Source organism: Cyprinodon tularosa, unplaced genomic scaffold, assembly GCF_016077235.1.
Source record: "Cyprinodon tularosa strain WSP-4 unplaced genomic scaffold, ASM1607723v1 ctg362, whole genome shotgun sequence".
Lineage (NCBI taxonomy): Eukaryota > Metazoa > Chordata > Actinopteri > Cyprinodontiformes > Cyprinodontidae > Cyprinodon > Cyprinodon tularosa.
Window position 1 is genome coordinate 844,387 of NW_024039077.1, and position 26,967 is coordinate 871,353.

General features: G+C 38.3%; 2 protein-coding genes across 3 annotated transcripts in view; one reads left to right on the forward strand and one right to left on the reverse strand.

The window, feature by feature from the left end:
• The first annotated feature begins 19 nt into the window (after window positions 1-19).
• On the forward strand, window positions 20-7,679 carry LOC119790358 (calsequestrin-2-like). Its single transcript, XM_038295882.1, has 12 exons — window positions 20-102; window positions 176-428; window positions 1,584-1,668; window positions 2,535-2,635; window positions 4,180-4,288; window positions 4,896-4,969; window positions 5,997-6,127; window positions 6,200-6,245; window positions 6,329-6,383; window positions 6,840-6,940; window positions 7,036-7,110; window positions 7,195-7,679. Coding segments are annotated over exons 1-12 (1,233 nt in total). The 5' UTR covers window positions 20-100; the 3' UTR covers window positions 7,396-7,679.
• An 8,134-nt stretch (window positions 7,680-15,813) lies between these two features.
• Window positions 15,814-26,967, reverse strand: part of LOC119790365 (vang-like protein 1) — a 55,798-nt gene continuing 44,644 nt past the window's right edge. The window contains exons 6-9 of one of the 2 annotated variants that reach the window (XM_038295891.1): window positions 21,930-22,063; window positions 18,061-18,208; window positions 16,489-16,723; window positions 15,814-16,410 (exon numbers count right to left, since the gene is read on the reverse strand). In XM_038295891.1, coding sequence (XP_038151819.1) covers window positions 16,150-16,410; window positions 16,489-16,723; window positions 18,061-18,208; window positions 21,930-22,063 — 778 coding nt within the window. In that variant the 3' untranslated portion in view covers window positions 15,814-16,149. Of the gene's footprint in view, window positions 16,411-16,488; window positions 16,724-18,060; window positions 18,209-21,902; window positions 22,064-26,967 lie in introns of both variants that reach the window. The other variant, XM_038295890.1, reaches the window with a different exon arrangement.

Consider the following 26,967-nt stretch of genomic DNA (forward strand, 5'->3'; position numbering starts at 1 on the left):
AATCCTCCAGAGATCCAGATTGTATGAAGACGGAGGGGAGGAGATTAAAGACAAAAGGAGAAGAAGAGCCGCTAAAGAAGAGCTAGAGACAGAAATAAAAATGTAAATAAGTAAATTATTTTTATTTCATGTTTGCCAGGCCCGGAACACTGCATTCACCTTTCCCTCTCCACAGGGGAGCAGCGATGCAGCACATCTGGCTGGCCGTTCTTTCCAGCCTCAGCCTCCGACTGGTCCTCCAGTGCAGAACTGAGGAAGGACTGGAGTTCCCCAACTTTGATGGCAAAGACAGGGTGCTGGACATTAACGAGCGCAACTTCAAGAAGGCCCTGAAGAGGTACGACCTGCTGTGCCTATTCTACCATGAACCGGTGCCGGCCAACAAGGGCCTGCAGAAGCGGTTCCAGATGACAGAGCTGGTGCTGGAGGTGAGGGGAAAGTGGGCGCTGCAAGTAAAGCTGATGTTCTTTCTATGCTGCAAAAAATAGTAAAGTCTTAGTAAAAATAAACTTTATCTCTTTTTTGTCTGCATACAGTCGGTTTTAATGTAAGATAACAAGTGGATTCTGTTTGTTTGACTGACTTACAATAAATTTTACCTGGACAAACTTCCAGAGTGGAAAGTAAAGACTTTAAACTCATTATGTTCTCTCTCCTTTTCTCCAAGCTTTCACACATTCAGGACGGATCTAGGTCATTTTATTTAACCTCAGTTTGTTCTCAGACCAATCTGCTGATGTCTAAAATAACTTTAAAAACCTACCTTTGTCATTTCTAGATGAAATATAAGAGAATTATCTGCTCAGAAACTATTATTAATATGAAACCTCTTTTTTCCTTGCTAGGCAAATGTGTAGCAAGCAACTTTTTAATCAAGCTTTCCAAACAATGTGAGGTGGTTGTTACTAATTTATATATAAGGCTAAGATGTTTTATTTTATTTCCCCCTAATCAACACTGGAGAAATAAAGTATATTTACCCTAATTTGAGTAGGTAGATAAGATAAGTTGCCAAAGGAATGAAGATTTATAATCTTAATATAAGATAATTAGATAATATTCACTTGAAATAAGTTTAAGTTTAAATTGTCTTGATCCATTGGCAAAATGTGTCTTTTATCTCCTCAATCCGAGAATAAATGCGCTTATTTTAAGAAAAGAAAAAATGTAGTTATTTGAGAAATGATTTTTCTGTTTGATTGATTATCTCAGTTAGATGTGAAAAAAAAGAAAAAAGGAAGAACTCTTCATATTCAAAAAACTGGATGACCTTCTAAACTTGAGAGAACCATGACATTTTATCTATCCTAATGGAAAAAGCCAGGTCACCAGCTTATGCTGCTGCAGCAACAGCTACAGTAGAACAGATGGATATAATTGTGTTCAATATTGTCCTCTGTAATGATGCTAACTCCAGTTTCTCTGCCTTATGAGTGGCAGCCATATTGGTGAGAAAAACAAGATCCCATTCTCCACCATTCTGCCCAACGATTGATTGAGGTCACAGCTCCTCGGTTGCAGATAATTATGGCCATATTAAGAAATGAATCTGTTATTCTTTTCTTTTTGTTTTGATTCACCAGCTCACAGCTCAAGTCCTGGAGAACAAAGACATTGGTTTTGGAATGGTGGACTCCCAGAGGGATGTCAAAGTAGCAAAAAAACTGGGTATGACTTCGTAACAGGTCATGATGTCTCCTCTATTCTTTAACAGCGATGGTATTAAAAGGTTGGAGTGTGTTAACCCTCTCAGGCTCAAATTAAGTTGTAGTTGCAGGAAAAATCTGATATTTTTTAGAAAATGATCATATGGGCTAGTAATATACAATTCAGACTTTGTTTTTTAGAGAGACCTTCACGTGCAATGAATTCGGCGATGTTGCAGATTTGCAACATTGGCCCGGAGTCTTAAATTAACACTGAAGACTGAATCTGATATGAACGTTAACTTTATTTGACTAACTTTTTCTCAAACTTTTTCTCCACCGACATCTCAAAACCTCTTGAGAAGGCCGTTTCTGTTAAACTGTTGCTCAAAATATAGGCAAACTAGTAGATAAAGCATGTAGCATCCATTGGTACCTGTTTGGGCACACGTTGCAAATCCACAACATTGAAATCGAGATGCCTCTGGTGAAAAACCCAGAGGAGATAAAATCTACTAATTGGCATGTTTCATATCTATACACATTCATGATTCATCTTATGTAGTATTGATTTTAAAATAATGGAAATTGGTAGTGATACTAACATGAAATTGGTGCTTAGAAAATCTGTTCCAGTGACACCAAGGACTCAGCCATGTTGAAAGTGAGTCAGCAGGGTCATGTGGTGAGCTGGAGAGAAACTGTTTGTTGCAAATGCACAACTAAGTCCTTCTGTTGTACTTCTGAGTAACAAAAGCTCTTAATATATGGATGTGGAGTAATTAGCTAAGTAGCATTTAGCTGTTGCAAATCTGCAACATCTGCCTGGAGAGGGCTAAGATGTCCATCATGGAGTGTTGGGCAGTCATTTCTTCTCCTTCCCACCAGGTCTGGAAGAGGTGGGAAGTGTGTATGTGTTCAAGGACGATCGTGTCATTGAGTTCGATGGGGAGCTCTCAGCAGACACCTTGGTGGAATTTCTCTTAGACGTAAGTGCCCAAAGTTATTATATAAGGTCCTCTGTAGCTATGAATAGGTCCAAAATCTCAGCTGCCTTAAAATTCTCAGTGTCCTGATTAAAGAGCAATTCTAACAAGACGTCAAAGCAGGGTATAAATGAACTTACAGCTACGTCAAACACTGACATGGATGTGAAGCAGCTAATTGCTGTATGTTTGCTATCGAACCGCCATTTATAACAGCAAGCTGAAAAGGAATACAGACAATTGCATGCAGATAAAGCATAAACTACACCACTTTAACCATATAATGGAACAAGTTATACACCAGAATCTAAAAATGTGGCATTCAAGAAAACTTTGTCATAATCGTCCAATTCAGTCCGAGGCTAAGCCTTAGTCTTAACCTCAAATATTAATGTTTTATTCTTGGATTTTTTTTTATAGATTAACAGTAACTCTGAAGGATGAGATTAATTCAATTCAGTTTATTTAACCCTTTATAGGGCAAGTTACCGTTTTTGATCACTTGCATACCCCTTAGAAATGAAGCCCCCCACTTTTGTTATTTTTCTTAATATATTCGGGCAAGTTGGCGTTTCTTGTTACCGTACATTGACATTAATTTTTGCCATCAAATTATCCATATTTTTTTTAATGTTACAAAGGTAATAAGGTAATGGTCTAAAAATTAGTGAAAATGTCTTAAAATAAGTCTATTTATCCTTAATTTGAGTAGGTAAATAAGAAAATCTCCCAGTGGAAGGAGCATTTTTATCCATTACATCAGATTATTTGATATTATGCACTTGAAATAGGAGACTGCATTTTTTTTCCTTATTTTAAATGTGAATTTTCTTATTCCATTTGCAAAGTGTCAATTCAAGAAAAAATGCACTTATTTTAAGAAAAAAATTACGTACTTAGATTTCAAGTTTTTGCAGTGCGCTCTTTGCTTGAAAGTTAGATATTTAAAGTCTTTCACTGAGTGCCCTATAAAGGGTTATATAGCGGCAATTCACAACACGCGTCATCTCAAGGCACTTTACAGTTCAATCTGATTGTGCAGTCTAATTTAATGCCTGCTATAAGAATGCTACAAGCATGTGGAGACAGTGGAGAGGAAAAACTCCCAGATCAGGAGGGGATGGGTTTCAAGAACTGCCAAAGTCTTTAAGTGGGACCAAGTTCTTTACTTGTTCAACCTCCTTTCAACTGACTAGCAGCCCTGTCCCACAGGATGATGCTGCCACCCTCATATTTCACCCATGTGATCGTGTATTCAGATTATATCAGGTCTACATTGGTAGTCAAATTAATTGAAAAAACATCAGTTTTTGTCTTGAGGAAAATCTAATTAACAGGCTTTAAACTGTAATGGTTAGTTCAAAGATGACACTCATAGGGTCATATTTGAGTGCTTGGTGCTTGGAGTGAACACACATTCCAGGACATCAAATCTTTGACACATTTTTTCAAACTTATTTATTTTATTTTTTTTTTTACAGTGAGCTGACCTTAAGTAAAGATGATTTCCAGAGCTTGGATGGACTCAAATTCATAACATCTTTCAGGTTCTGGAGGATCCAGTGGAGATCATCAATAACGCCATGGAGCTGCGAGCCTTTGAGAGAATGGAGGAGGACATCCGGCTCATTGGCTACTTCAAAGGAGAGGATTCATGTTAGTTTTCTTAAACTATATGACAATTCAAAAACTAAAATTTGTTCATTCATAATGTATTTAAGGAGAACCGTTAAAGGGCTAAAAGTCCCTCCTTGATGTCCCTGTGAGCTCCTTAGATGCTAATGGGGTCTGCAGGCTAATGGCGCTACTCGCCGTAAAGCCTGTTAAGGAGAAACCTGATTCCAGACACTCTTGCTTCGTCTCAGGAGACACTTTATATAGCTCCCAGCTCTCCATGTAATAGGTCAAACTGCAATTATAGTTCCAACAAAAAAATAGAAAGACAAAGTGAGGCAGGGGACATGCTGGCACAGATTTTCATTATGAATCCCATATCCGTCCACAGATAGGATGGTCCTTAGCTCTGACCTCATTGGTAGAGGAGCCAGGAGCTCTTTACAAGCGTATCAAACTGTATTAAAAGAGACTTGGTTACTTTAAAACGACTGTAAAAACCACAATGCTGGAAAATTGAACAGTGAATGGGTTTAACTGCTTTTTTACCTCATCGCACAACAAAGAAGCATCTTGTCTTGTTTTGATGAAACTTGACAGCTTGCCTCAGTTCTCGGCTAAATAACTCTCCTCTGTCTTGTTTTGTCAGACTACAAAGCTTTTCAGGAAGCTTCAGAAAGATTTCAACCTTATATCAAGTTCTTTGCAACATTTGACAAATCCGTAAGTAAGAAATGCATCGTTTCATATTTAACACTGTTTGTTCTATAGATTTGTTCTAACAATCCCTTTCCTTCTATTCAATCCACTAAAATTCAGTTTATTTATATAGCGCCAATTCACAACAAATATCATCTCAAGGTACTTTACAGTTCACCAGATCATCCAGTCAAATTGATTTAAAGTTTTCTATCCAAGGAAAACCAGTTGATTGCATCAACTCATTGACTCAAATGCAATCCCTCACACTGAGCATGCTTGTAGCGACAGTGGAGAGGAAAAACCCCCTTTAACGGGGAGAAACCTCCAGCAGAACCAGGCTCAATTAATCCATACATATTATGTTTGGAAAACATAAAAGCTTATTTTAACAATTGTACACATGATCTATGAGGGTAAAAATGCAGTTTAATTTAAAAAATATATACTTCTTTATACACAGAAATGTACTACTACTTGTAGCAAAAACCATGGTTATTTATCATGTTTGTTGAGAAATCTAAAGGGTGTATAAATGGTAAACAGGGTAAGTTTTGTGTCTGCTTAATACAGCAATCTGTCATTAGTTGATAGATTTAGAAATGTACAAAATGACTGCTTTATTTCTTTCATACAGAGGATAAAATTTTTTTTACCTAATGCTGTTAAAACATGAAAGATGTTTGCTGGGTAGGGCATGGCTAGGCTACCCGCTAACAGATAACTTTTGGTTCTAGAGACTTTAGAGACCACAAACGATTGACTCATGGGTACACTTACTAATGATTCACTATATTTTAGTGTCAATACCCTTTTCGAAGTTATCATTTTAAACCTTGCAAAGCCTTTTGAGTGTTTTCCCAGAAGATTTAAAGTAGCTCCATCCAAGTTAATAACCTGTTTTCTCTATCAGCTTTAATCGATTCCTGTTTAGGTATTACATTATTAAGATTTTTTTTTACAAGTTTGTCTCAGAAACAGATCATTAAAGCATTATAAGTAAGTTATTTACTTTATTACGCAGACATCTAGGTGTTTTATGTTATTTTAGGTTGCCAAACATCTCTCCCTTAAAATGAATGAAGTCAATTTCTACGAGCCGTTTATGGAGGAGCCGGCCATCTTGCCTGGAAGACCTCTGACAGAGATGGACATAGTTGAGTTTGTCAACCAACACCGAAGGTATGTTCATGTATTTAGCTTATTGCATATGCAGGTATTTTAGATGGGATTTATGCAGTGCTATCGCTACAGGGCTACACTGAGGAAGCTCCGGGCGGAGAATATGTTCGAGACATGGGTGAGAAACACTTAAAGCTGACTGAAACCTTTGAAACTTCAATTAATAATTATTATTCTAATTGTTTTTGTTCGCTTCTTTAGGAGGATGACATGGATGGAATACATATTGTTGCTTTTGCTGAAGAGGAAGATCCAGGTCCATGGCTACCAATTGATTAATTTTTAGTTCCTAATTCTACAGGCTATGGAAAAACTATTTACCTACTGCAGATTTATTCGGTTTTTCTTGGTTTGCCATAGAGGTTAGATCAACGAGCCATTTTTAACCAAAGTAAATACCGTACAAAATGTAGCTTGAAAACAACGACAGGCCATGCTCTGCGTAGGAAAAATTAAATAATCAGCAATGATTAAGAATGTAGAATAACAAGATGATTAGCCCCTGCAGTTCTCATTATTGGCACACCTGTAAAATGAAGAAATAATTTAAATTGCACCTAGAGGATAAAATGCACCGATCTATTGAAATACAAACAAAATTCCTTCGTAGTTAAGTTTTTTTTTTTAGATTTTTTTTGTTCAAATTTGTATTATTTTGAAAACTGTATATTTAATTGACTTGGCTCATCTTTATTTCTAATATTGCACACAGATGGCTATGAGTTCCTGGAGATCCTGAAAGACGTGGCCAGAGACAACACCAACAATCCAGAGCTCAGTATCATCTGGATTGATCCTGATGATTTCCCTCTGGTTCTGCCTCATTTCAAGTCTTCTTTCCACAATAAAAACCTCTTTGACAAAAAACTATAGTATAGTAAAATAAACTAGATTTTTTGTCCATACAGCTGACCACTTACTGGGAAACAACGTTCAAGCTGGATCTGTTCAGACCCCAGATTGGTGTGGTCAACGTCACGGATGTAAGTGAGGTTCAGGTCAGCAGGTCGTCCAGCAACAACCAGGCCCTGGTTTTTAGTGAGCTGATTTGCTGAACTGTCTTCTAGGCGGACAGCGTTTGGTTGGACATGTCAAACGACGAGGACCTACCCACGGCGGAGGAACTGGAGGACTGGATTGAGGATGTCCTGTCAGGGAGGGTGAACACGGAGGACGACGACGAATTCGCATACGACCAGGAAGACGAGCACTATGTTTTAGAAGAAGATGAAAGTCCTGAGCCGGATGAGGACGACGGGGATGATTAGATCATTTTGAATGATTGAAGAAGGACGAAACAGATTGTAATCTTAGGAGAAAAGTGAGACAAGCGTGATATTCCCAAGGGGATGTTTGTGGCCTAATTTAGCCTGTTCTGTAAAGCTGTAATTCTGTTATACAAAAAGGAAGGTGTCCTTTAATTGGTTCCTCTTTTCAAGGGAAAATTGGTGCAACAAAAGAAAATGGGACCAGGGAACATGTAGGATTAGATCCTGAAACTTAAATCTATCAATGTATTAAGTGTGTTCAAGTAAGCAAATGGTAAAATAAAGAAACTAATAGTTAAATAGCCTTCTGTTGTTCCTCTCCACCTAAAAACGGTTTGATCGCATAGGGGATTTATATGACAGGGCAAAAACCTTTTATAATGTCACTTTTTAACCCCACAGCATCATGTTTCTGCCACTATGCTTCACAATGAGCACAGCATGTTATCACTAGAAAAAAATCGAAATCTAGATGAGTCATTTTTTCTTAAAATAAGTGAATTTGTTCTTGAATTGAGGAGGTAAAAGAGACATTTGCCAATGGAACAAGACTACTTACACTTAAAATAAGAAAACACAATTGCATTGACTTATTTCAAGTGCCTTTTATCTAAATATCTCATTTTAAGAGTAAAAATACTAATTCCATTGGCAAATGATCTCATTTGCCTACTCAAATTAAGGTTAAATACACTTAATTTAGGAACTTTTTACTTATTTCTAGGTCGTTTTTCCAGTGTGATTCTCTTACATTAAAGTCAGGGCTTTCTAAAAGTTTTTTTTTTCTTAATTAACCCTTAATGTGTGTAAATTAATCTAAGTTTATATCCTGATGTCCCAGAAAAGTTCAGGGGACTGTTGGAGAACTTTAGCAACAAATAGCATAACGGAAAACAAGGAACACAACAAACAGGCTGCAAAGAAGTAGTGGAGCAAGTTGAAAGCAAAAAACAAATTTAAGACTATAGCAAAAAGTTTAGTGATGACAATCTTAAGAGAAAACCTGCCAGTGACTAAAATAAAATACTTTAGATCAAGAAAACAACCTCAAACATGCAGCCAGAACTAAGCTGGTATAACGGCCTAGTCAAAGTCCAGATTAAATATCTGTGGAAAGAGTATATAAAGTCATCATTAGATGATGAGGGGCTAATTTAATTATATGCCACACTTTTCAGATTTGTATCAATAAAATTTCTTTATAACTACAGATTTTTTCTCCCCCTATGTAAATGCCACATTTTGTTTGTCCAGTGCATCAAATCCTAAATATTTTTGGATTTGTTTATTAACAAAATACAAAAAACCTCACATAGATTATCCCTGACTGATGCAACATATATCCCCTCGCCACTCAGGGAGCATTTTCATGTTGAATTATTCAAACATTGGTAAATAATTCAGTGATATGATGCCCCATAATGGTAGTGGACACCTGGACATTAAGGCTGGGGGTGCGTAGGCTCAGAGATGGCCCCCTGGGGCCCAGAAAACTTCATCATTAGTGGTGAGGAAAAAATGATGATGCCACACATGAATAAATGATAGAAGGCGATGTTAGGATGTTATTCATCCGGAGCTGGATGTGGAATAAACAGGATGTTTGTTTCAACCTGTGGGGTTAACACCTTCATCCAACTGGTCCACATTGACTGCTGTGTTTGTGTGGGAGCATTTAAATGTGACCCGAGGCAAGTAAACATGTCGCACTCTCTCCTGAGGAAAAGGAAGTCGAAGCGCTCTAAGTGTTTTGATGTCCTGCAAGGCTCTTCAGGTCACAGATTCTCCATGGGTGTCACCTGGGATGAGGTTTCGTTTCTCGGGACAAGATGGGAGAAAATCTAAACCTCACGGTTTAAGACGGGGAATTCAAAACTGCAGGAAAACAAAACATCGTAAGATGTGTTAAGCTGCTGATTTCCACTCAGCATTAAAGCTGGTAGGTTTTTCTCTTTCCATTCAATAAACACATAACCAGGATCATTAGGGTACAAATATAGGGACAGAAATGAAGGGAAGGAAACGTCCAATTTAGATGCAAATGCTCTCCATTTCCTCCCCTGCCTGTCCTGCTCGGGTAAGGGCCGGACGCCGGGGTAGGGATGGATGAGTTTGGACAGGCCGCCTCATGTCCGCCCCCTCGGCTTGCGGAATGAGGTTTTTTTCATTTTCAGGGCTCGACACAGACGCTGACATTCATTTAGCTGCAAGACCGACAGCCACGCAGCTCTGACCAGCTGCTGGTGAGCCAATTACCTCTGAGCTCCATGACAACGATAAAGCCACAAAAAAAGCATATATTTGGTGCAGACATGTCACACAGCAGAGTGGGACACTTAATGCACAATGACAGAGAGGAGTGTTAGAGCGTCTGCAACCAGGCAGGAAGTAAACCCATATGGAGAACCTGATTAGTTAAACAATGGCCTATCTAAGAGGACTGTAGAAGGTGATTAAATGCATACAACCTGGATAAAAAGTGACTTCTTCTATTAATGCTGATGGATCAGTTAGATTGATCTGCATTAAAAGATAAATAAGAAAAAGGGTTTATAATTATATTAATAAATGAGTCTAAAAAGTGCGGTGATACCTCTAAAGGGGCATTCCCACAGCATAACAGCGCCACCACCATGTTTACAGTAGGGAGTTTTTTAAGGGTGACGTGCTTTATTATTTTTCAGATTCAAAACACCTTAATCATGCTACATTTTAGCATGTAGACCAAAATATAGCGTGCATGTCCTCTGATTACACCGTATTTTGTTTAGTCATCAGAAACATCAGGTTAGATGTTTTAGATTTTCACTCAGGAAAAAGAAAAACAAACATCATCCGTTATAAAAGACAAATAAAAAGACATTGAGGCTTTAACATGTAACTAACCCTAACCCTGCTGGAAAAAATATAAATTTTTCTGTTCCTTATTAGTTTTCCATGAAAAACAGGTAAAGTATTAAGATATTTCATCTACTGCTCAAACTGGAAATATGGAAACGTCTGGACCCGTTTAGAAGTTGCTCCAGAAATTGATTTATCTTAAAAAAGAAACAAAAAAGTGTTTCAGTGACACTGAAATGTCAACTAAATCTTCTGTTAAGGAAATTATTCCCTTTCACCGCGGAAAAACAAAACAAATACCTAAATTAAAGGCTGTATTTTCTGAGATTGTGTTATTCCAATAAAATTTTATAGAAGGGAATCAGGGAGAAGGTTTCATGTTGATACTTTAAAGGAAAAGTCCGGTCATATTCAGAATACAAACTTCTGAAAGTACTTTAATATGAAATTACATACTGTTCAATAAATAAATGTTTTTAATTATGAGTAATTTCATTTGAATGTGTTTTACTGGAGACATCCATGTTTGTTAAAGCACACTACTGTGACGTCACGGTGCGGTATCGGCTGTTGAGCAAGTCCCAATGCTGTATCTGGTGTTTGTCACAACGAGCTATTATTATATTACGTGTTTTTTCTCTGGCCAGAAGTTCAATGGAAAATCGTCCCTCTTCAAGTTGGCAATCCAACAACCAACCTATCAGTGATGGATCAAGAAATGGAACAGGTGAAATAACTAATTTTTTTTCACTTTTACCCGATGTATTACAAAATCCAACTGCCATGCGCAAGATTTAACTATAACATGGTGAATTTTAATTGTAAAGTCCTATCAAAATCTAAAATAATTGTTAAAATAGTCGTTTATTGCAGATGTGTCTAGTAGCTCCCATTGATTTTGCTTGTAAAGCGGGGAGACGTCACTGCTGGAAGATGTCAGGAGTGAGGTGTTACTATATTTGGGAAAAAAATGGCTGGTCCCGGACACTCAGTGATTTTTTTTTTTTTTGATATACTCTAATAATCCCAGAGGGAAATTACTTCTCTGCATTTAACCCATCCCCTTGGGGAGCAGTGAGCTGCCATTGTGAGGCGCCCGGGGAGCAGTGTGAGGTTAAGGGTCTTGCTCAGGGACCCAGAGTGGCAGTCTGTGGGAGTGGGGGATCGAACTCACAATGCAATGAAAACTGTTTTCATTTTTTAACTGATAAACGCTAAATTCATTAAATCACTGCATTAGTTTTAGGTATAGATAACGAACCATTGATTATTCCTTGCTAACCAGACTTTTCCTTTAAGATAAAGAAACCGAACAATCCACTATTTCTGAGGCGTTGCTGTGAGTTCATGCAATCACCTTGAGAGTTCAACTCTGTTTTTCGACATATTTTTCATTGTTCGATCACCATAAAGAGGGAAAAACTAAATGTAGAGTGGATGACATCAGTTAATTGAGTGGGGAGGTGGTGATTTCTCTTTTTGTCAGGCAAACAGATTTCTTCATCACTGCGAGAGATTTAGCTCTGCAGACCTTTTTTTGTCAGCTTTCACACCATGTCTTTTTAATTACTATTAGTCTCATGGTCTTCCATATATGGACAAAAATACTTTAACATTCTACACTTGCAAGTTCATATCTGCACACTGCAAAAACGATCTAGAAATAAGTTAAAATGTCTTAAATTAAGTGTATTTAACATTCATTTCAGCGGGTAAAGAAGATTATTTGCTAATGGAATAAGTATTTTTACTCTTAAAGTAATATAATTAGATAATATGCACATGAAATAAGACAATGCAATTGTTTTTATTTTATTTTAAATATAAACTGTCTTGTTCCATTGGCAAAGTGTTTCATTTACCTGCTCACTTAAAAAAAGCCCTTATTTTTAAGAAAAAACTACTTTTATTTCAATTTTTTTGCAGCGCAATCAACATGTGTAGAAGGTTAATGATGGAATATCCTAATCATTTGGTTGTACCTCATTATTTTTGCTCTGCTAAGTTTAAGCTGTTTCTGAGTAAAAAGTACTGCATTGTGCACATTTACCAACAAAACAGAAACAACTTATAAAGACTGAATGAATCGCCAATATAATGGAGGCTGTGTTGACACTTATAGCAGGAAATATGTTTGTGAAATGCAAGAGCATTTTCCTCTCTATATAAAACCAGCAGTTATCTGCTTAAGTCATTAACAGGTTTGTCTTGACTCCTAAATATAACAATTAGAAAGAGGAACTATGACTAAGAATTACCGGAGGAAGTTCTATGTGCCTTGAAAGTTAAACAAAGGCCTTTTTTTTCACAGCTGATAGTGTTATTTACATATAGTTTAGCAAAATGCGAGCGCAGAGATGGGCCACATTTCCCAAAGCAGTGTTAGCAGCAATGCAGAGTAAATTCAGGGTTATTTCCTGTATATCATGGCTTCTATATTTTCAGTAAGCGAAGAAGCTAAAGTGCCTTGCAAAAGTATTCAACCCCCTTGAACTTTTCAACCTTTTGCCACATTTCAGGCTTTAAATATAAAATTGTAATTCTTTGCGAAAAATCAACAAGTGAGAGGGTATTCCTAAACAAGTATCTGTTTTAATTGAGACATCAGATTTAAATATTTATTAGCACTAAAGCTTGATGTAGGAGCGTTTTCATGTTACTATTATTTGTACAGTATGAAATACTGGCATTGCAAAGATGGCCGCCTACACATGAAATATTTTGGAGATTACATGATTAATTGTTCTGTTAAGGTGTGTTCACACCAAACGATCATTGTCCTTTGCAGGTCTGAGATGAAATCAAACATTTCCTTTTGACTTTGATTAAATAACGAGCATCTTTAAGGTTTTTCCAGTAAGATCAGAACTGTGATATCAATAAAAAGGCCTTAAATTCCTTCCACTAAAGAATTGTGAGCTTCTTTGCATTTCTATCCCCTAAAATCTCTATGTTTAATGGCTGAAAGTTCTATTTATTTGGGTTAAACGCTTCACTTTTCCCCCCTTATTTCAAATAGATAAAGAAAACTCTTATAAACAGTGATGGTTGTGTTTTATTTATACTGAAGAAATGCTAACGCATTTTGTTTTTCCAATTCATAATTATTCCAAATAAAAAGAACATTAAAAACAATCCACTGGACTTTGTTTCCAAGTTTGAATCAATTCAAATGTCAGTAATTTGGAGGTTTAAAGCGTTGAGTTTGATTGATAAACATTTGAAAGTGAACTAAATGTCTTTATCTGGGAACCTCATGTCTGATATTGCAGGTGAAAATGTCTTGTGATCAGATTTTCTCGTCCATTTTAGTTCTTTATAACGTATTGGCTATAAGACATAAGTTACTGTGCTTTCCTTTCTCTTCTCCAGTATTCAGCGGGCCGCCCTGGCCATCATAGAGCACTACTACTGTGACTTCCCCATCCATAACCCAGCTCTGCTTTCTGCCTCCAAGTCCAGAGCTGCCAAGCACCTGGCGGGCCTCAAGGTCTACAACGTGGATGGTGAGTTCCCAGCAGCCCCCGCTGAGGATGAGTGGGATGCTCTGTGTTGTCTGTAGCTTCTTTAGTTTCTAGAGGTAAAAAAGCATCAAAATGTAACCATCACCTGCAGCGTTAAACACCAGGAAACCAAATATACAATCCTGAAATTCTCCACCAGCTTGCAGGATTTTGACTCAAACATCTAAATAACCAGAATGATCACATTGGTTTTACAAACGTTCATAGAAAAGTGTTTTATTTGCATTGATATGACCTTTTTTTTCTTTTTTTTTTTTACAAATACTAATGTGCAACTGAAAAAAAAAAAAAGATGTGAAAATTCACAGTCATTGTGAGGCTGTCCATTAAAATCCAGACCGTGGACGGAGGACTGTAACCAGGCAACAGTGGGACAGATGGTGAGGACGACGTCGGGAGGCGAAAAGGCAGGCCGTGTGAACTGAACTGGCACAAACACGTGTTTCACCACAGAAAGACATTGTAAAAACAGGAGGCACTGTCATGTTGGGATCATAGGAAGTTAAACTATTAGTTAAAACAGGGTAAGTTGGTTCAGGTTCTAAACACCTGTGGCAGGCCTTTTAGTTTTCAACAGGAGGGATTTAAACTGCTTTTTATATAAGCCATCGGCACCAATATACAGTTTACCCACCAGGGGGCAGTACAGGATACAGCCAGCCATGACAATGAAACATGACTTTAGTGAGATTTCTCACTTTTGTGGAGTGCAACAGGCACAGAGAGACAAACAGGTGAGATTTTAGCTTATTTAGGAATATTTTGGGGTTTAACATGCAAACCTAGTTAGTGTGTGGATGATTACGAGAAAACGAATCCATCCAAGTCCTCCATGAAGGCGCCGACCTCGAGGGATTGGATGTTTACCAGACGCCAGCCGTGAGACGAGGCAATAAAAGCAAAAACCAGTCTGTCCAGTTAGGAGGTTCCACCCAACAGCTCAGACTGCTGATCCACCTCTGCTGCTCCAATATAAAGAAGTTATAAGGAGCCCTGAGAGATGACATCACACTTTAAACTCAAAAGGATTCAATATTTGCTGAGTGAACACTTTCCAAACTCCTCATGGTTGTCAAAATTAATTTTTTGTGTTTTTGCAATTAAAAATCTGAAAAGTGTGGCATGCATCTGTGACATCTAGTGCAAAAAAAAAACAAAAAAACAACCCCCTGCACATAAAACCATACGCATGCGCTAGACTGGCCAAAAATTTGGAAAAAATATCAATCTCTAGAGGCAGTAAGACAATCTAAAACTCCAGGACCTAATATAAAAACATGCCACACTTTTCAGATTCCTGTTTGTCGATCTATTATACAAAACACTGAGAAACAGGCAGTGAACATTTTTCCATTTCTCCTTGATGATAAAATGTGTGAAAAGCATCAGGATCTATGGAGGATAGAATCAGAAACCTGTTGCTTGGAAGGGAAAAGCAGATGAAGTCTGGAGCAATCAGTAGTTTTTATTTCAGAACTTGCAGCTCTGTCTCGTCATGTCAGGCAGATGAGGCAGACACAAAAGCCCTGAGAGGATCACCGAACCTTTGTGGAGGAGTCAATGTCTTTGAGCACGTGTCCGTATCCGTGAGTCTCTCACCGTCCAGCCTGTTTACACGGCCTGCTGCTGCTAAAGGTCGTCCCCTCTCCAACGCACCTGGAGAGCAAATCTCGCAGCATGTTTTGTGGATGAGCGAAAAAGATCTTTTTAAAATCCGTTTAGAAAAAACCAATGAAAATATTCCACATACTCCTCTGTGCAGCGGCTGGGGAGCTTTCTGAAACTTTGAGGTGAAGTCGGCCTTTATTCCAGTCTTGTTTGGCTTAAGCTTCTCAACCAGCCGACACGCATGCCTACAGAACCTTTCAAAAGTGTTAAAAACTTTTTCACATTTTATCACAAACTCTTATATTAGATGGGATTTTATGTGATAAACCAACAGAGGTGGAAAATCATAAAGATGAATACAAATCTTTAAAATGTGGAGAGCCTTTTTATTCAGCTCCCCTTTGTTACTTTATACATCTTGTATGATTTTCCTTCTATCATATGACTCACATAAAATCCCAGTAAAGGTGTCAATATTGCAACTATTTAGTGTAAAAATGTGAAAAAGTTAACTTTTGAAGGAAAGGTACACTCATGCATACAGTATTGTGCACAACCTAATTGGTCGATCAAACCCGTGAGCAAAATCCTGCAACATTTCTTCTTTTCACCAAGTTGAACATTAAAATATCTTAAATTTCAAATGTGTGATATATAAATTCATTTATATATATATATTAAAAAATGAAAAGTACATATAAAAACTTCAAACCCTAGATAGCAACATTTGAAAGCAATGTGACATGGTGAGGAATAAAAAAAACAAACAACTGTTGCCGTCCTACACTGAGGTTTCAGACTGTAGTCGCAGGACAAACTTGTGAGATTTGGGGTCGATGTATTCCTCTGACATCTGGATGTAGGGGATCTTTTTGGTCGTCACCACCAGGCTGAAGTCCACACACTTGAGCACGAAGACGCTCCCGTCCTTCAGGCCGCTGGTGACCGACGCCTCGCTGATCAGCGTCCACCGGCGGTCCAGCCAGTGGTCCTTCCCGTACTGCAGGGTGGGTCCTGGCGTCAGGTAGCTCTCCAGGAACGCCTGAGGGGAAAGAGTGTGGAGCAGGAGTGAGTATCCAGATGTCTGACTGTGCTGGGGCATGTGCTGCTTAGGGCAGACCTTGGGCGTCATGTTGTTGGTGATGCAGAAGGCCAGGTGCTGCTGGATGCTCTCCATGCTGTGGCAGTGCTGCTGCTTGGTGGTCCTCAGGTACTTCTGCAGGGCACGCGCCATGGAGGGGAAGATTGCTTGAGCTGCCTCTCTGGGGTCCATTACGTCCCCTGGAGCCTTCTTGGGCTCCTCCTCCTGCATACGCTTGATGTGGGTGAAAGCTTCCTCTACTGCTACTACCAATCTGGGGAAAAGCAGAGCAGGCTAATTCAATGTAATGCATGCTCATTCAAAAAAAAAAAAAAAAATGGGGAGGTTTTATTTCCTGTTTTAGCACTAGACAATCTTTAAATTGACCTTTAGTTGAAAGACTAGCTGAAAAAGGCGAAGCACAGATAAGAAACTGTTATTTTTCATATTTCTGCAAATTGAATTAAATGTATCCAAGTTATGTTAGCTTTTAAAATAGAGATAAAGTTGTTGAAAATGGAGGATCAATCCTGATGTGGAAAATAGTGTGTATGCAGCACATGCTTTTATTTTATTCTGAAAACCGACACACCTTCATGCTCATGGAAAGTACAGTGTTTGCAGGGTTAGATAGTTAACAGCATGATAAAGCAACCCGACTAACTGCACTACCTGCTGCTAACTGAACTACTCTAACCCGTCTAAGCTGATTAGCAATTTTATCAAAAATAAAAAGTCCTCTCTCCTAAGTTAGCTTATCTTCATTGGCTTCCTGTTAAATACAGAATAGAATTTCAAATCGTCCTTCTCCCACATAAAGGCTTAAATCGCCAAGCTCCATCTTAAAAGTGCAGAGATAATTATATATATAAAAATAATAATTTGTCAAATTTAAAATGTATCTAGTTTGTTGCAATTAGTTTCTCAATAATTTACATTTCAAATCATTATTTTGCCAACGATTTATAATCATAAGTCATTTATTTATATCTTTATGTATTATTGTATGGCAGGATTTGTCCTCCAAAATTGAAGAAAAAATTAAAAGCATTCGAACAATAATTGCGCAAATTGCAATTACAACAAAAACATTTTTAAAAATGGAGACACTGTTTTTACACATCAATGAGGTGGTTTTTCGGTCATATAGAAATTGTTAAATTTCGCAAAACTGCAATGGAAACTATTTTTTGCTTCCCACAAGTCGCATTATCTGTAACTAAACCTAAATGCCTTGTAAAAAGACAAAGTAGAAGAGTAGTTGGAGGAAGATGAGCCACTAGAGCCATGGCTGAATTATGGGTATATTTCATGTTTTTATATCCACCTCTGCAACGGTGTTTCCAAATGCTATTGCATGAACATAAACACATGCAACTTTTATTGTATATCTTATCTACTAGAAATACCATAATTACGGGACTTTGCACCTTCGAATTTAGCAGGGACTATATAATTTTGCGCAGATTTGTAATGGAAACGTAGCTACCGATAACAGCGTTGATAAAATGATTAGACCTCTAATATAGATTTTTCTTCCTAGATTTTACGTTATTGGTAGATAAAGGCTTTGGTGGCCAATCACAGCTTCTCCAGGGTCGGTCGACTCACCGTGCCCTGCGTTTGCGGACACGCCTCTCATGCTCCGCCTCCTCATAGTAGAGCTCGTTGTGGCTGGTGTCGCGTCGCCTCGCTGCGGCAGCGATCATGGCTCTGGACTGGGACTGGGCAATTCCCGCAGCAGCGGGGTTCCCTGGACCTGGAATCAGCAGAATCTGGTCACACTTGATCTCAAAAGCGAAGCAAAGACGGTGAGGGGTGAAGACAGTGTGCAATGTGAGGGATTTCTTTTTCGCAGCTGCAATTTCAAAACCTATGAGATGATGGTTAGAGCATCTATTCTTAGGAAACAAAATTAGGGTTGCGCCGATGCCATTTTCGATACCTGGCTGTGCAGTATACCAATACAATACCGACAGCATCTATATGAAATTGATGTGTGTGTGTATACGACCTATCCTCTTTATCTAATCTCCCCTGGATGTTATGGCGAAAGGGCACAGAAGAACTGCTCCCCCACCTCCTCTACCCTCCAACATCTGTGGATGCATTCAGAACTGTTGATAAACTTCCATCTCATCAAGGACATTGCCTGTGGTCAGCATTTAAAGACATATTGAAACAAAATGACTTCATGTGACTCCGCCTCTGATATGACCCTCTGCTGAATTGTCTGTCTCGTGTTTCTATGTGCTTTTCTTGTGCCCACACCTGAATGTATGTGATGTATTGTGATGAACGGTTTGTCCTGAAACTGAAATCTCGATTGCAATGTAAATTGTAGTTGACAATAAAGATTGATTGATTGATATGAAGAACTGCACACTACTTCGATGTAAAATAAGTGCCATCATGGCTGTGTCAAGCTGCTGCCTATCTTTGAGAATCCAGTAGAACTTTTTATCGCCTACCTGGAATGGGTGACATTAGTTAAATAATGTTTGGCTCTCAAAATGGTATCAGTGCCCTATTTGTTGGTACTCGCCGATACCACCATTTTAGTGCTGGATCCGGGCCCCGCCCAATACTGGCATTGGAGCAACACTAAACAAAACCCAAACTTTCAACTTGGACCATGACGATGATGATGTGGGTAAAGGCAAACTCAGGCTGTGAATTATTAATGCAGGGTAGGGGATCAAGCAAAAACAGAATATTGAATGGACAAAAAGGTGTGTGTGGGAGGCCAGGATATCACCGCGCTATGTGTATGTATAGTGGCAGGGAAATCTAATGCTAACAGTGAGAAAAATGTACATCATGAAGTTTCTCTGAGGTTGTCCAGCATGCAACATTTGAAATTTCGCACATTTCAAACATTTTCACAGTTAAACAACCAAAAAATCTACTTCTTATCTTAAATAACAAGTAAAGTTGATTTAAACGACACAAAAACATACTATTGGGCCATAAACCATGATCATAATTTTGTAAATTGAGGACCAATGTCCATGTTTCATCTTAACGGTTAAGTAGAGGGTGCAGTTCTGCTACACAACGCTGTTGCCCTTACAAAGATTCTGCAAACCTTTCGCCAACTCACTCTACAAGACACCTCCCACAGAGGCGTGCCTTTTAGTTTTGACTAGTCCTAATTCTAATTAAAGATATCTCAAATGCCACCATAATTCATGATATCTTAAATGTATTTAAGGATAGGAGATATGCAGTTTTGACTAGTGAAAACTCAATTATAGATACCTTAAAAGCAAATAATGACTAGACAAAACAAATTTAAAGATATCTTGAATTGTAATTTTGAATATTCGAAATTCCTATCCTCGTCAAAATGTGTCATGATCTTTTTATTGGGCTTCCAGGAGGATCATTTCTAAAAAAAAATTCCTTACTGTCAGTTTAATCCACAGGAGGAAAGGTAAATCAGCTCCATTTACTGTTATTTTCAGCGCCCCTACATGTGAATTACTGATGTGTGATGCTTTAAATGATGAATCCAGTGTGGTAATTTGAGATATCTTGAAAGGAATTTTGACTAATCAAAATGCAATTTAAGATATCTTGAATTATTGTTCTTCCTAATCAGAATGTAAATACAGATATCTTAAATTACCATTCCAGATAGTCAAAATGTATTTCAAGATATCTGGAACATAATTATGGATGGTCAGACAAAACCGAATTTATGTTAAAATGGCTTGCCATACTTACAGTCTAAATACACAATTTCAGACGCATTATTGATGTCTTAGAGGGAGATCTAGCAAAATAGCAGGGATTCTGAAAAAGGTGACTACATAAGAAGCAGACGGATAACGATTAACCATCTCTTCTAAAGGATGGGAACAGATCAGCAAACAACACTGGATGACCTCCAGAGGGGGATCAGTTGGATGAATGCTGTTAAGGAAACTAAGTTTCACTTAGTAAAAAAACCTTTGGCTATCCGATTATTAATCGATTAATCGAAAAAATAATACACTGATTGCAGCCCTAGTAATCAGACGAGCTTTCTATGTTGAAGACCACAACCTTCAACCTACTAAATACAACATTAATGAAACGTACACGGCCTGATGATTTCAGCTTGATCCCTAATCATCCACCTCAACACATTCAACCCTGTATCAATATTAATATGCATAAGAAGCTAAAATCATTTATCACATGTGCAGCTGCAGAACGAAAGAGAAAGACCAGAAAGAGAAGGAGACTTTGATGAGTCTCTGAGCAGCTGTTGCAGTAGAAAAATGAAGAATGTTGATACTGCAGGGAGAAACGACACAACTGTCTGTGATCCTGTGGTCCTACTGACACTTTAAATATAGGCAACAAATGCTAGGTGGAAAAAAAGAGACAAGCAAGTCTAGTTAGCACACTTGATTAAATCTTAAGAACACTTAAGGGACATCGTTAATCCAATAGAGGGGTTGTGTTACATTCCTACCAGCTGACACAAGGATGAAAGCTCTCTGTTGACCTGTGGCATGCAGAGTGAGGAGTGCCGAGTGTTTAATTTAGCAAGTGTTTTTAAGAGCAGTGGATCAGTTAGCAACAGGAACGTCCTAGTATACTCACTGTCCAAAAGGTAGGCTTTTAGTCTATCTATAAGAGGTTAGCATCAGAGAAACATAAGGAGAAATGAACGTTAGCAGAAAAGTAAAAAATCAGATTCCCACCTGGAGAGAGTCCTCTGTGATGGATATCAAATCAGCCTGCTAGGATTTCATCACATTGCGGCGCCTTAGCTACAAATCACCCGACTGTTGACAATATTCCAATTATACTGCATTAAGAGATCAATTTCTGCCTTCCAGGCAATCATTTGTTTTAGTGCATTCCAGCAAGTGAAGGAAAATCCACCTGCAGAAGCTTGAAGACGTTTTAAAAAGAGGAAAACGTTCCTGTTTCGAGCTAATGCAAAATTCTTTAACATTGTTAAGGTAAAAAAAAAGGGCTTGATAAAGAAGAGCTGCGGAATATGTTTGTGTAGAAGAAAGATTAAAAGTCGGCTGATTTTTATACTTACGGAAGTGTTTGAAAATAGATAGAAAAAATGTATTGAAAGACAAATATTTTATTTTATGCCTTAAAACCCCTAGGCTGTGAGAGAGTGAGGGAAAGCAGGACTAATAGAGTCTGAAAGATCTGCTTTCTCAACGATATATAGATGGAGAGTTTTGCTTCTCATCATATAGATTTCAGACAAATCATGACAACTGAAATATTGATGACTCTTTAATTAGCTTTAGCATTTAGTATTGTTAGCGTCATGCTACAGATGTTTTAAAGCTTCAGACCGATATGATTACAGGTGTTTTCAGCTCTAATTTTTATTAAATGACAGGAAAAGGTCCCTTAGGAACTAAAGGTGTAGCTCTGAGGCTAACATAAAATGACAAGAAGCTAGAGACAACACAGAGCATCCCACTCACCCTCAGCGGGGCCTGCTGGGAACTCACCATCCACGTTGTAGACCTTGAGGCCCGCCAGGTGCTTGGCAGCTCTGGACTTGGAGGCAGAAAGCAGAGCTGGGTTATGGATGGGGAAGTCACAGTAGTAGTGCTCTATGATGGCCAGGGCGGCCCGCTGAATACTGGAGGGGACAAAGGAAAGCAGAGTCAGTCATGTCCTATAACTAATAAGTTATAAAGAACTAAAATGGACGAGAAAAAATCTGATCACAAGACATTTTCAGCTTCAATATCAGACATGAGAAACACAGATAAAGACGAAAATGTGCTTATATTACTACTTCTTCAAAATGAAAAACACAACCATCAGTATTGATTAGAGTTTTGTTTACATATTTGAAATGAGGGGGGGGAAAGGCACGAGTTTAACCCAAATAATTAGAACCCTTAGCCTTTAGAAAAAGAGATGGGAAAGGTTTGTCAGGCCTTTTTATTTATATCACAATTCTGCCTTAATGGAAAAACGCTAAAGACGCTCGTTATTTAAAGAAAGTGAAAAGGAGTAATGTTTGAATTTTATCTCAGACCCGCAAAGCACAATGACCCTTTCCTTTCTCTTTACACACACGCACTGTGTCCCTATTACCCTATTAGTTACTACAGGAAAAAGCGGCATTTTCCTTTACATTTTGCAGTTGGGTATATTTCTTTATTTATTAATGTTACGATATATATGATTGGCTGAACATATGACATAAAACATTGTGAATGAAGGTAGAGTAAAGCAAGGTACTTCTGAAGACCCTCAAAAGGAAATCAAGATAGTGGAGGAACTTGACGCTTGTTTATGTACAATACTAAACCAGGTAGATCATTTCTTCAAAGAGGTTGAAACAAATCAACGTGTCTTCCGAGGTTTGGACACAAATAGAGTTACAATGGAGGACCGTACGGAAAGACAACGAACCTTTAAAGATGCTCAAAATAATAATATGATTGAAGAACTTGGCTTCTGTTTAGATAACATACTAAACAGCTTAGTTAATTCCTCTGAGGAAGATGGTAAAACAAATTCTTTGGTCGACCCAGAATTTGACCTAAATGGAGTTGCAATGGAAGGCCAGAGTGTAAATCAAGGAATATTTGAAGGTAATGAAACTGAAATGACCGCGGGAGAACTTGACTTCTGTTTAGACTAAATAGCAGACAGTAAATATAATTTCTCATTCATATAAATTAAATAGTCTACCCAGATACTGCCCTAAATCAAGTCAGAAATGAGTACAAAGCTAAAACTCTAAAAACAGACTGATAAACTGAAAACAATAAACACAAAAACCAAAAACATTCCTAAAGAACAAAAAACACCCCAACCATAACCCCCCCCCCCCAAAAAAAAAACAAACAAAAAAAAAAACAAAGAAACAAAAACACAAAAAAAAAAAAAAAAAAAAAAAAAGCATCATGGAGCACATACTTTTTCACTTCAACTTTTACCAAAGCGTTTTTAAACTGCAGTATTTATACTTCTAATTAAGTAACACGTGTACTTTTGACACCACTGTGTCCTTATGACAGTGTAATGACAATCAAAGCAATAACAATAAAATAAAAAGAATTGGGGTCCGTTTCACAAGCAGGTTTAGTAGAAAAACCTTTAGTTTTCTAAACCTGAAAACAGGGAAACTCTGAGCTTCCAGGTTCACCAAGAGAGTTCACCTCTGGTTTAGTTACTGTATAACATTCTCCCCAGAGCTAACCTGGTCGGGAGCAGGTTTTGTTCAGTAAACTCAGAAGGTCCTGTCTTTCTGCTCTCCTTGGAGCATCCACTGCAGGAGTGAGGAAAGCTGTTAATGGCGGGAGAAGGAGAGACCAGCAGCGGTGTCTCTTCCTCACCTAGGTCGGATATAAATAAAAATTTTAAACATAGCTTTTTTTCCCCAATTATGTTTTCTAATGGTTGATTTGCTAAGGTTGCAGGTATGAGCCTTCAACTATTAAAAGGTTAAAAATAGTAACGTCCATATATATGGAAAAGCATCAGTAATTACAAAGACATGGTGTGAAAGAACTTCAAACTACAAACTGATCAATGAGTGGTCGCTGCAGTGCAGAATCTGTGGCAGTGAGTGATGTAAAAAGGTTTTTCGCCAGGCAAAAACAAACAAAAAATACCCTCTCCACTTAATTAAGTCATGTCATGTACCCCAGCTTCTGGTTTCTCGCTCAAGCTTTGTGGCGCTCGATCATTGAACTAATCATTGTCTAAAAACAAAAGAGTAAAACTCTGTAGATGAACGTATGACCACACAGCAACACTTCAATTCTCATTCATTTCTATGGGATTTTTGCCATTGCCTTCTATTACCCTGTTTTTTCTATGGCGGGCCCCAAAGAATGATTTGGACAGATACTAAAGAACATCATGTTTGTGATACGTTAAAAACAGGAGATGCAAAGGAATCACCAGAATCAACAAAGAAAATGGCTTCAGACATCTCTAACTGCCCCCCTTAAGGGAGGCAATCAAACGGGAAATAAAAGTATAATGGCAAACAATTGCACACAGCAAATTATTCTTTATATCTCTCACCTTTGTACATTTATTTAAATGTGACCAACATAGTACCATCAGAGGGGACATGAGAAAGGCAGCTGCAGCTTGGATCAGGAATCTTTGCACGCCAAGGCTTGCCTTTCATAGCCTGCACTATTAAACCGACTGTACACAAGCAGGCTGTTTTCACATGTTTTATTCCATAAATCATCTACTCTTTATAATAAGCAACCTCCGTGTTCCAGGAAGCAGCTTCCATGCTTCTATTATTCAAGTCAAAGTGCGAAAGTTCACAGTTAAACATACGGCCGGCGAGACAATAGAGGTTTACATCAGATCCCAGTCAGTCCAGATCTAAACCCATTTCTTCATAGATGCCATCCATCCAATCTGACTGGTTTTCTGTCTTGACTCCAGATAAAACAGCAGCAATATGTGGTTCCACCACAATACTGAGTCTAATGCTACATTCAGACCGCAAGCAGCAAGAGCATCAAAAACGTGCATGCTGCTTCATTTTTGATGCTTGTACAAGTTAAGTTCTGACGCGCGGCTGAAGCATCTTTGCTGCTTCAGCTGTGCAATAGAAAGTGGGTCTGATGTGCACTGGGTGGAGCTACACTATCCTTTTTTTGCTTGTAACAATGGCAGCTATATATGCTGTGATCAGTGGGTAAAAAGCAGTTTTAATATGTTTTTCAGTGAGAAAATCCACCTGAAAACTTAATCAGTGCAGTCAGTTCATCCAGATTACCATCCTGCCTTCAAATATTATTTCTGTTTCAGAGTCGCTCAGACCCCCATCAGTAGGAATCCCATTCAACAGCAGCCTATGGCCCAGTCGTCTCTTCGCAGTTTGCCGTGGCGGCTTGAAGGCGGTTTTCATTTACGTAATCCAAACTGCAGGCACCAGAATAATAAAAGCTAACATGTTTTGCCGGCAGATTTCAGCATTTTAAGTTAATAATCTGTTTCAGAGGAGTGATCATAGTGATCTGTATCATCAGCAATGTGTCTGTCTCCCTGCCAGCTCCCAGATCAGCTTCTCTGATTGGTTGATGTGGCGCGTCGAGCAGCAAAAGTTAAAATTTTCCAACTCCAGCAGCCTCTGCACAGACGCGCTGCGGGACGTTTTGCTGCGCCTTGATGCGCGTCAACCATTGACTTTACATGTAAACTAGCCGCTCCTGCTGCCTTTGCTGCTTTAGGTGTGAACGTAGCATTACGATGCTGGAAGCAAAGCATTACCTACTTTACTCTTTACAGACATGCACTACTTTTGGTGGCTTTTTCTCATTAAAAACTCAATGGAACAAGAATATCCTTTTGTACCCTCTTGAACTTTCAATCCTCCGTTCTTGTGTGTTTAAGCACAGGAAATACTTTCCCACCCTTTCCAAACGGAAATGAGATAATCCTGCTCTGCTTGATTTGCAAACCTGCACTTCGCTCTGAATGTAAACATAAAAATATGCATCAAACATAAGGGTTTAGTCGACTGCTTTAATCCAGTTTTGACACCATGACCTGCATTAGTCTGACAAGAGGGCAGCAGATGTTGGCAGCTGTTAACAAACACATATTACAACTTAACAGCTTAACACAGCCTCTCTTTCATTCTGTTGCAAAGATAGAAAGCGCACACGGAGGAGCCTGCTGTGTCCAGCCTTTTGTCCACATGGAAAGCTAACCTAATATATGACAGCAGACACTAGCCTGCAGCATGCGCTTCTTGTTATCCCAGATGAGGACAACAGCGTGACCCCTGATAAACTGGTGGAAGCTCTTTATCCACATTCTGTCCTCTCTTTGCCGCCACTTATGGCCCAGAACAAATACTACATTAAGTGATGGCTCATTTACTGCATTCGGCATTAAAAACTCACCGGATCCTTCCCCTTTGCCGACAGTCACATGTACAGAAACAGTAACAGTATAATAACACCAAAATTGTAAAAATCATATAAACAGTTGTCATTTTAGAAAGATAAAACTTCTCAAGTGGTTGAGTTTTAGCTTCGCCTGCTTTAACTTTACCATAAAATCTACTTTAAAGCATCTTTTGCTATGAGATTAATAATCAATCAATTGAAAAAAATTATATTCGAAAGATTTTTAAATGATCAAAACAATCACTAGTTGCAGTATTAGTTTATATATTAGCAATAAATGCTATATTCATTACTAGGGCTGGGTATTTTTGCCAAAGTCCTGAATCGATTCGATTTTGATTCATACGGTTCTAAATCGATTAATTCCGATTCGATCTGTTTTTACAATAATGAAAGTGGTTCAACTGTGTTTCAAAATATTCATGTATTTTGTTTTTTCGTGTCATATTAAAAACTAAGTGCAAACTTGTAAATCAGACAGTTTAAACATGAGATGTGAACAAAACTGTCTCAAAAGTGCAAACTTGTTTGTGAAAAGTGAAAAAGTGAAGCCTCACTCGAGCAAGCAGACGTGACACAGCAGACATGCATGAGCTGCATTATCTCAATGCATAAACCATATTTGCAGCGTTGTCTG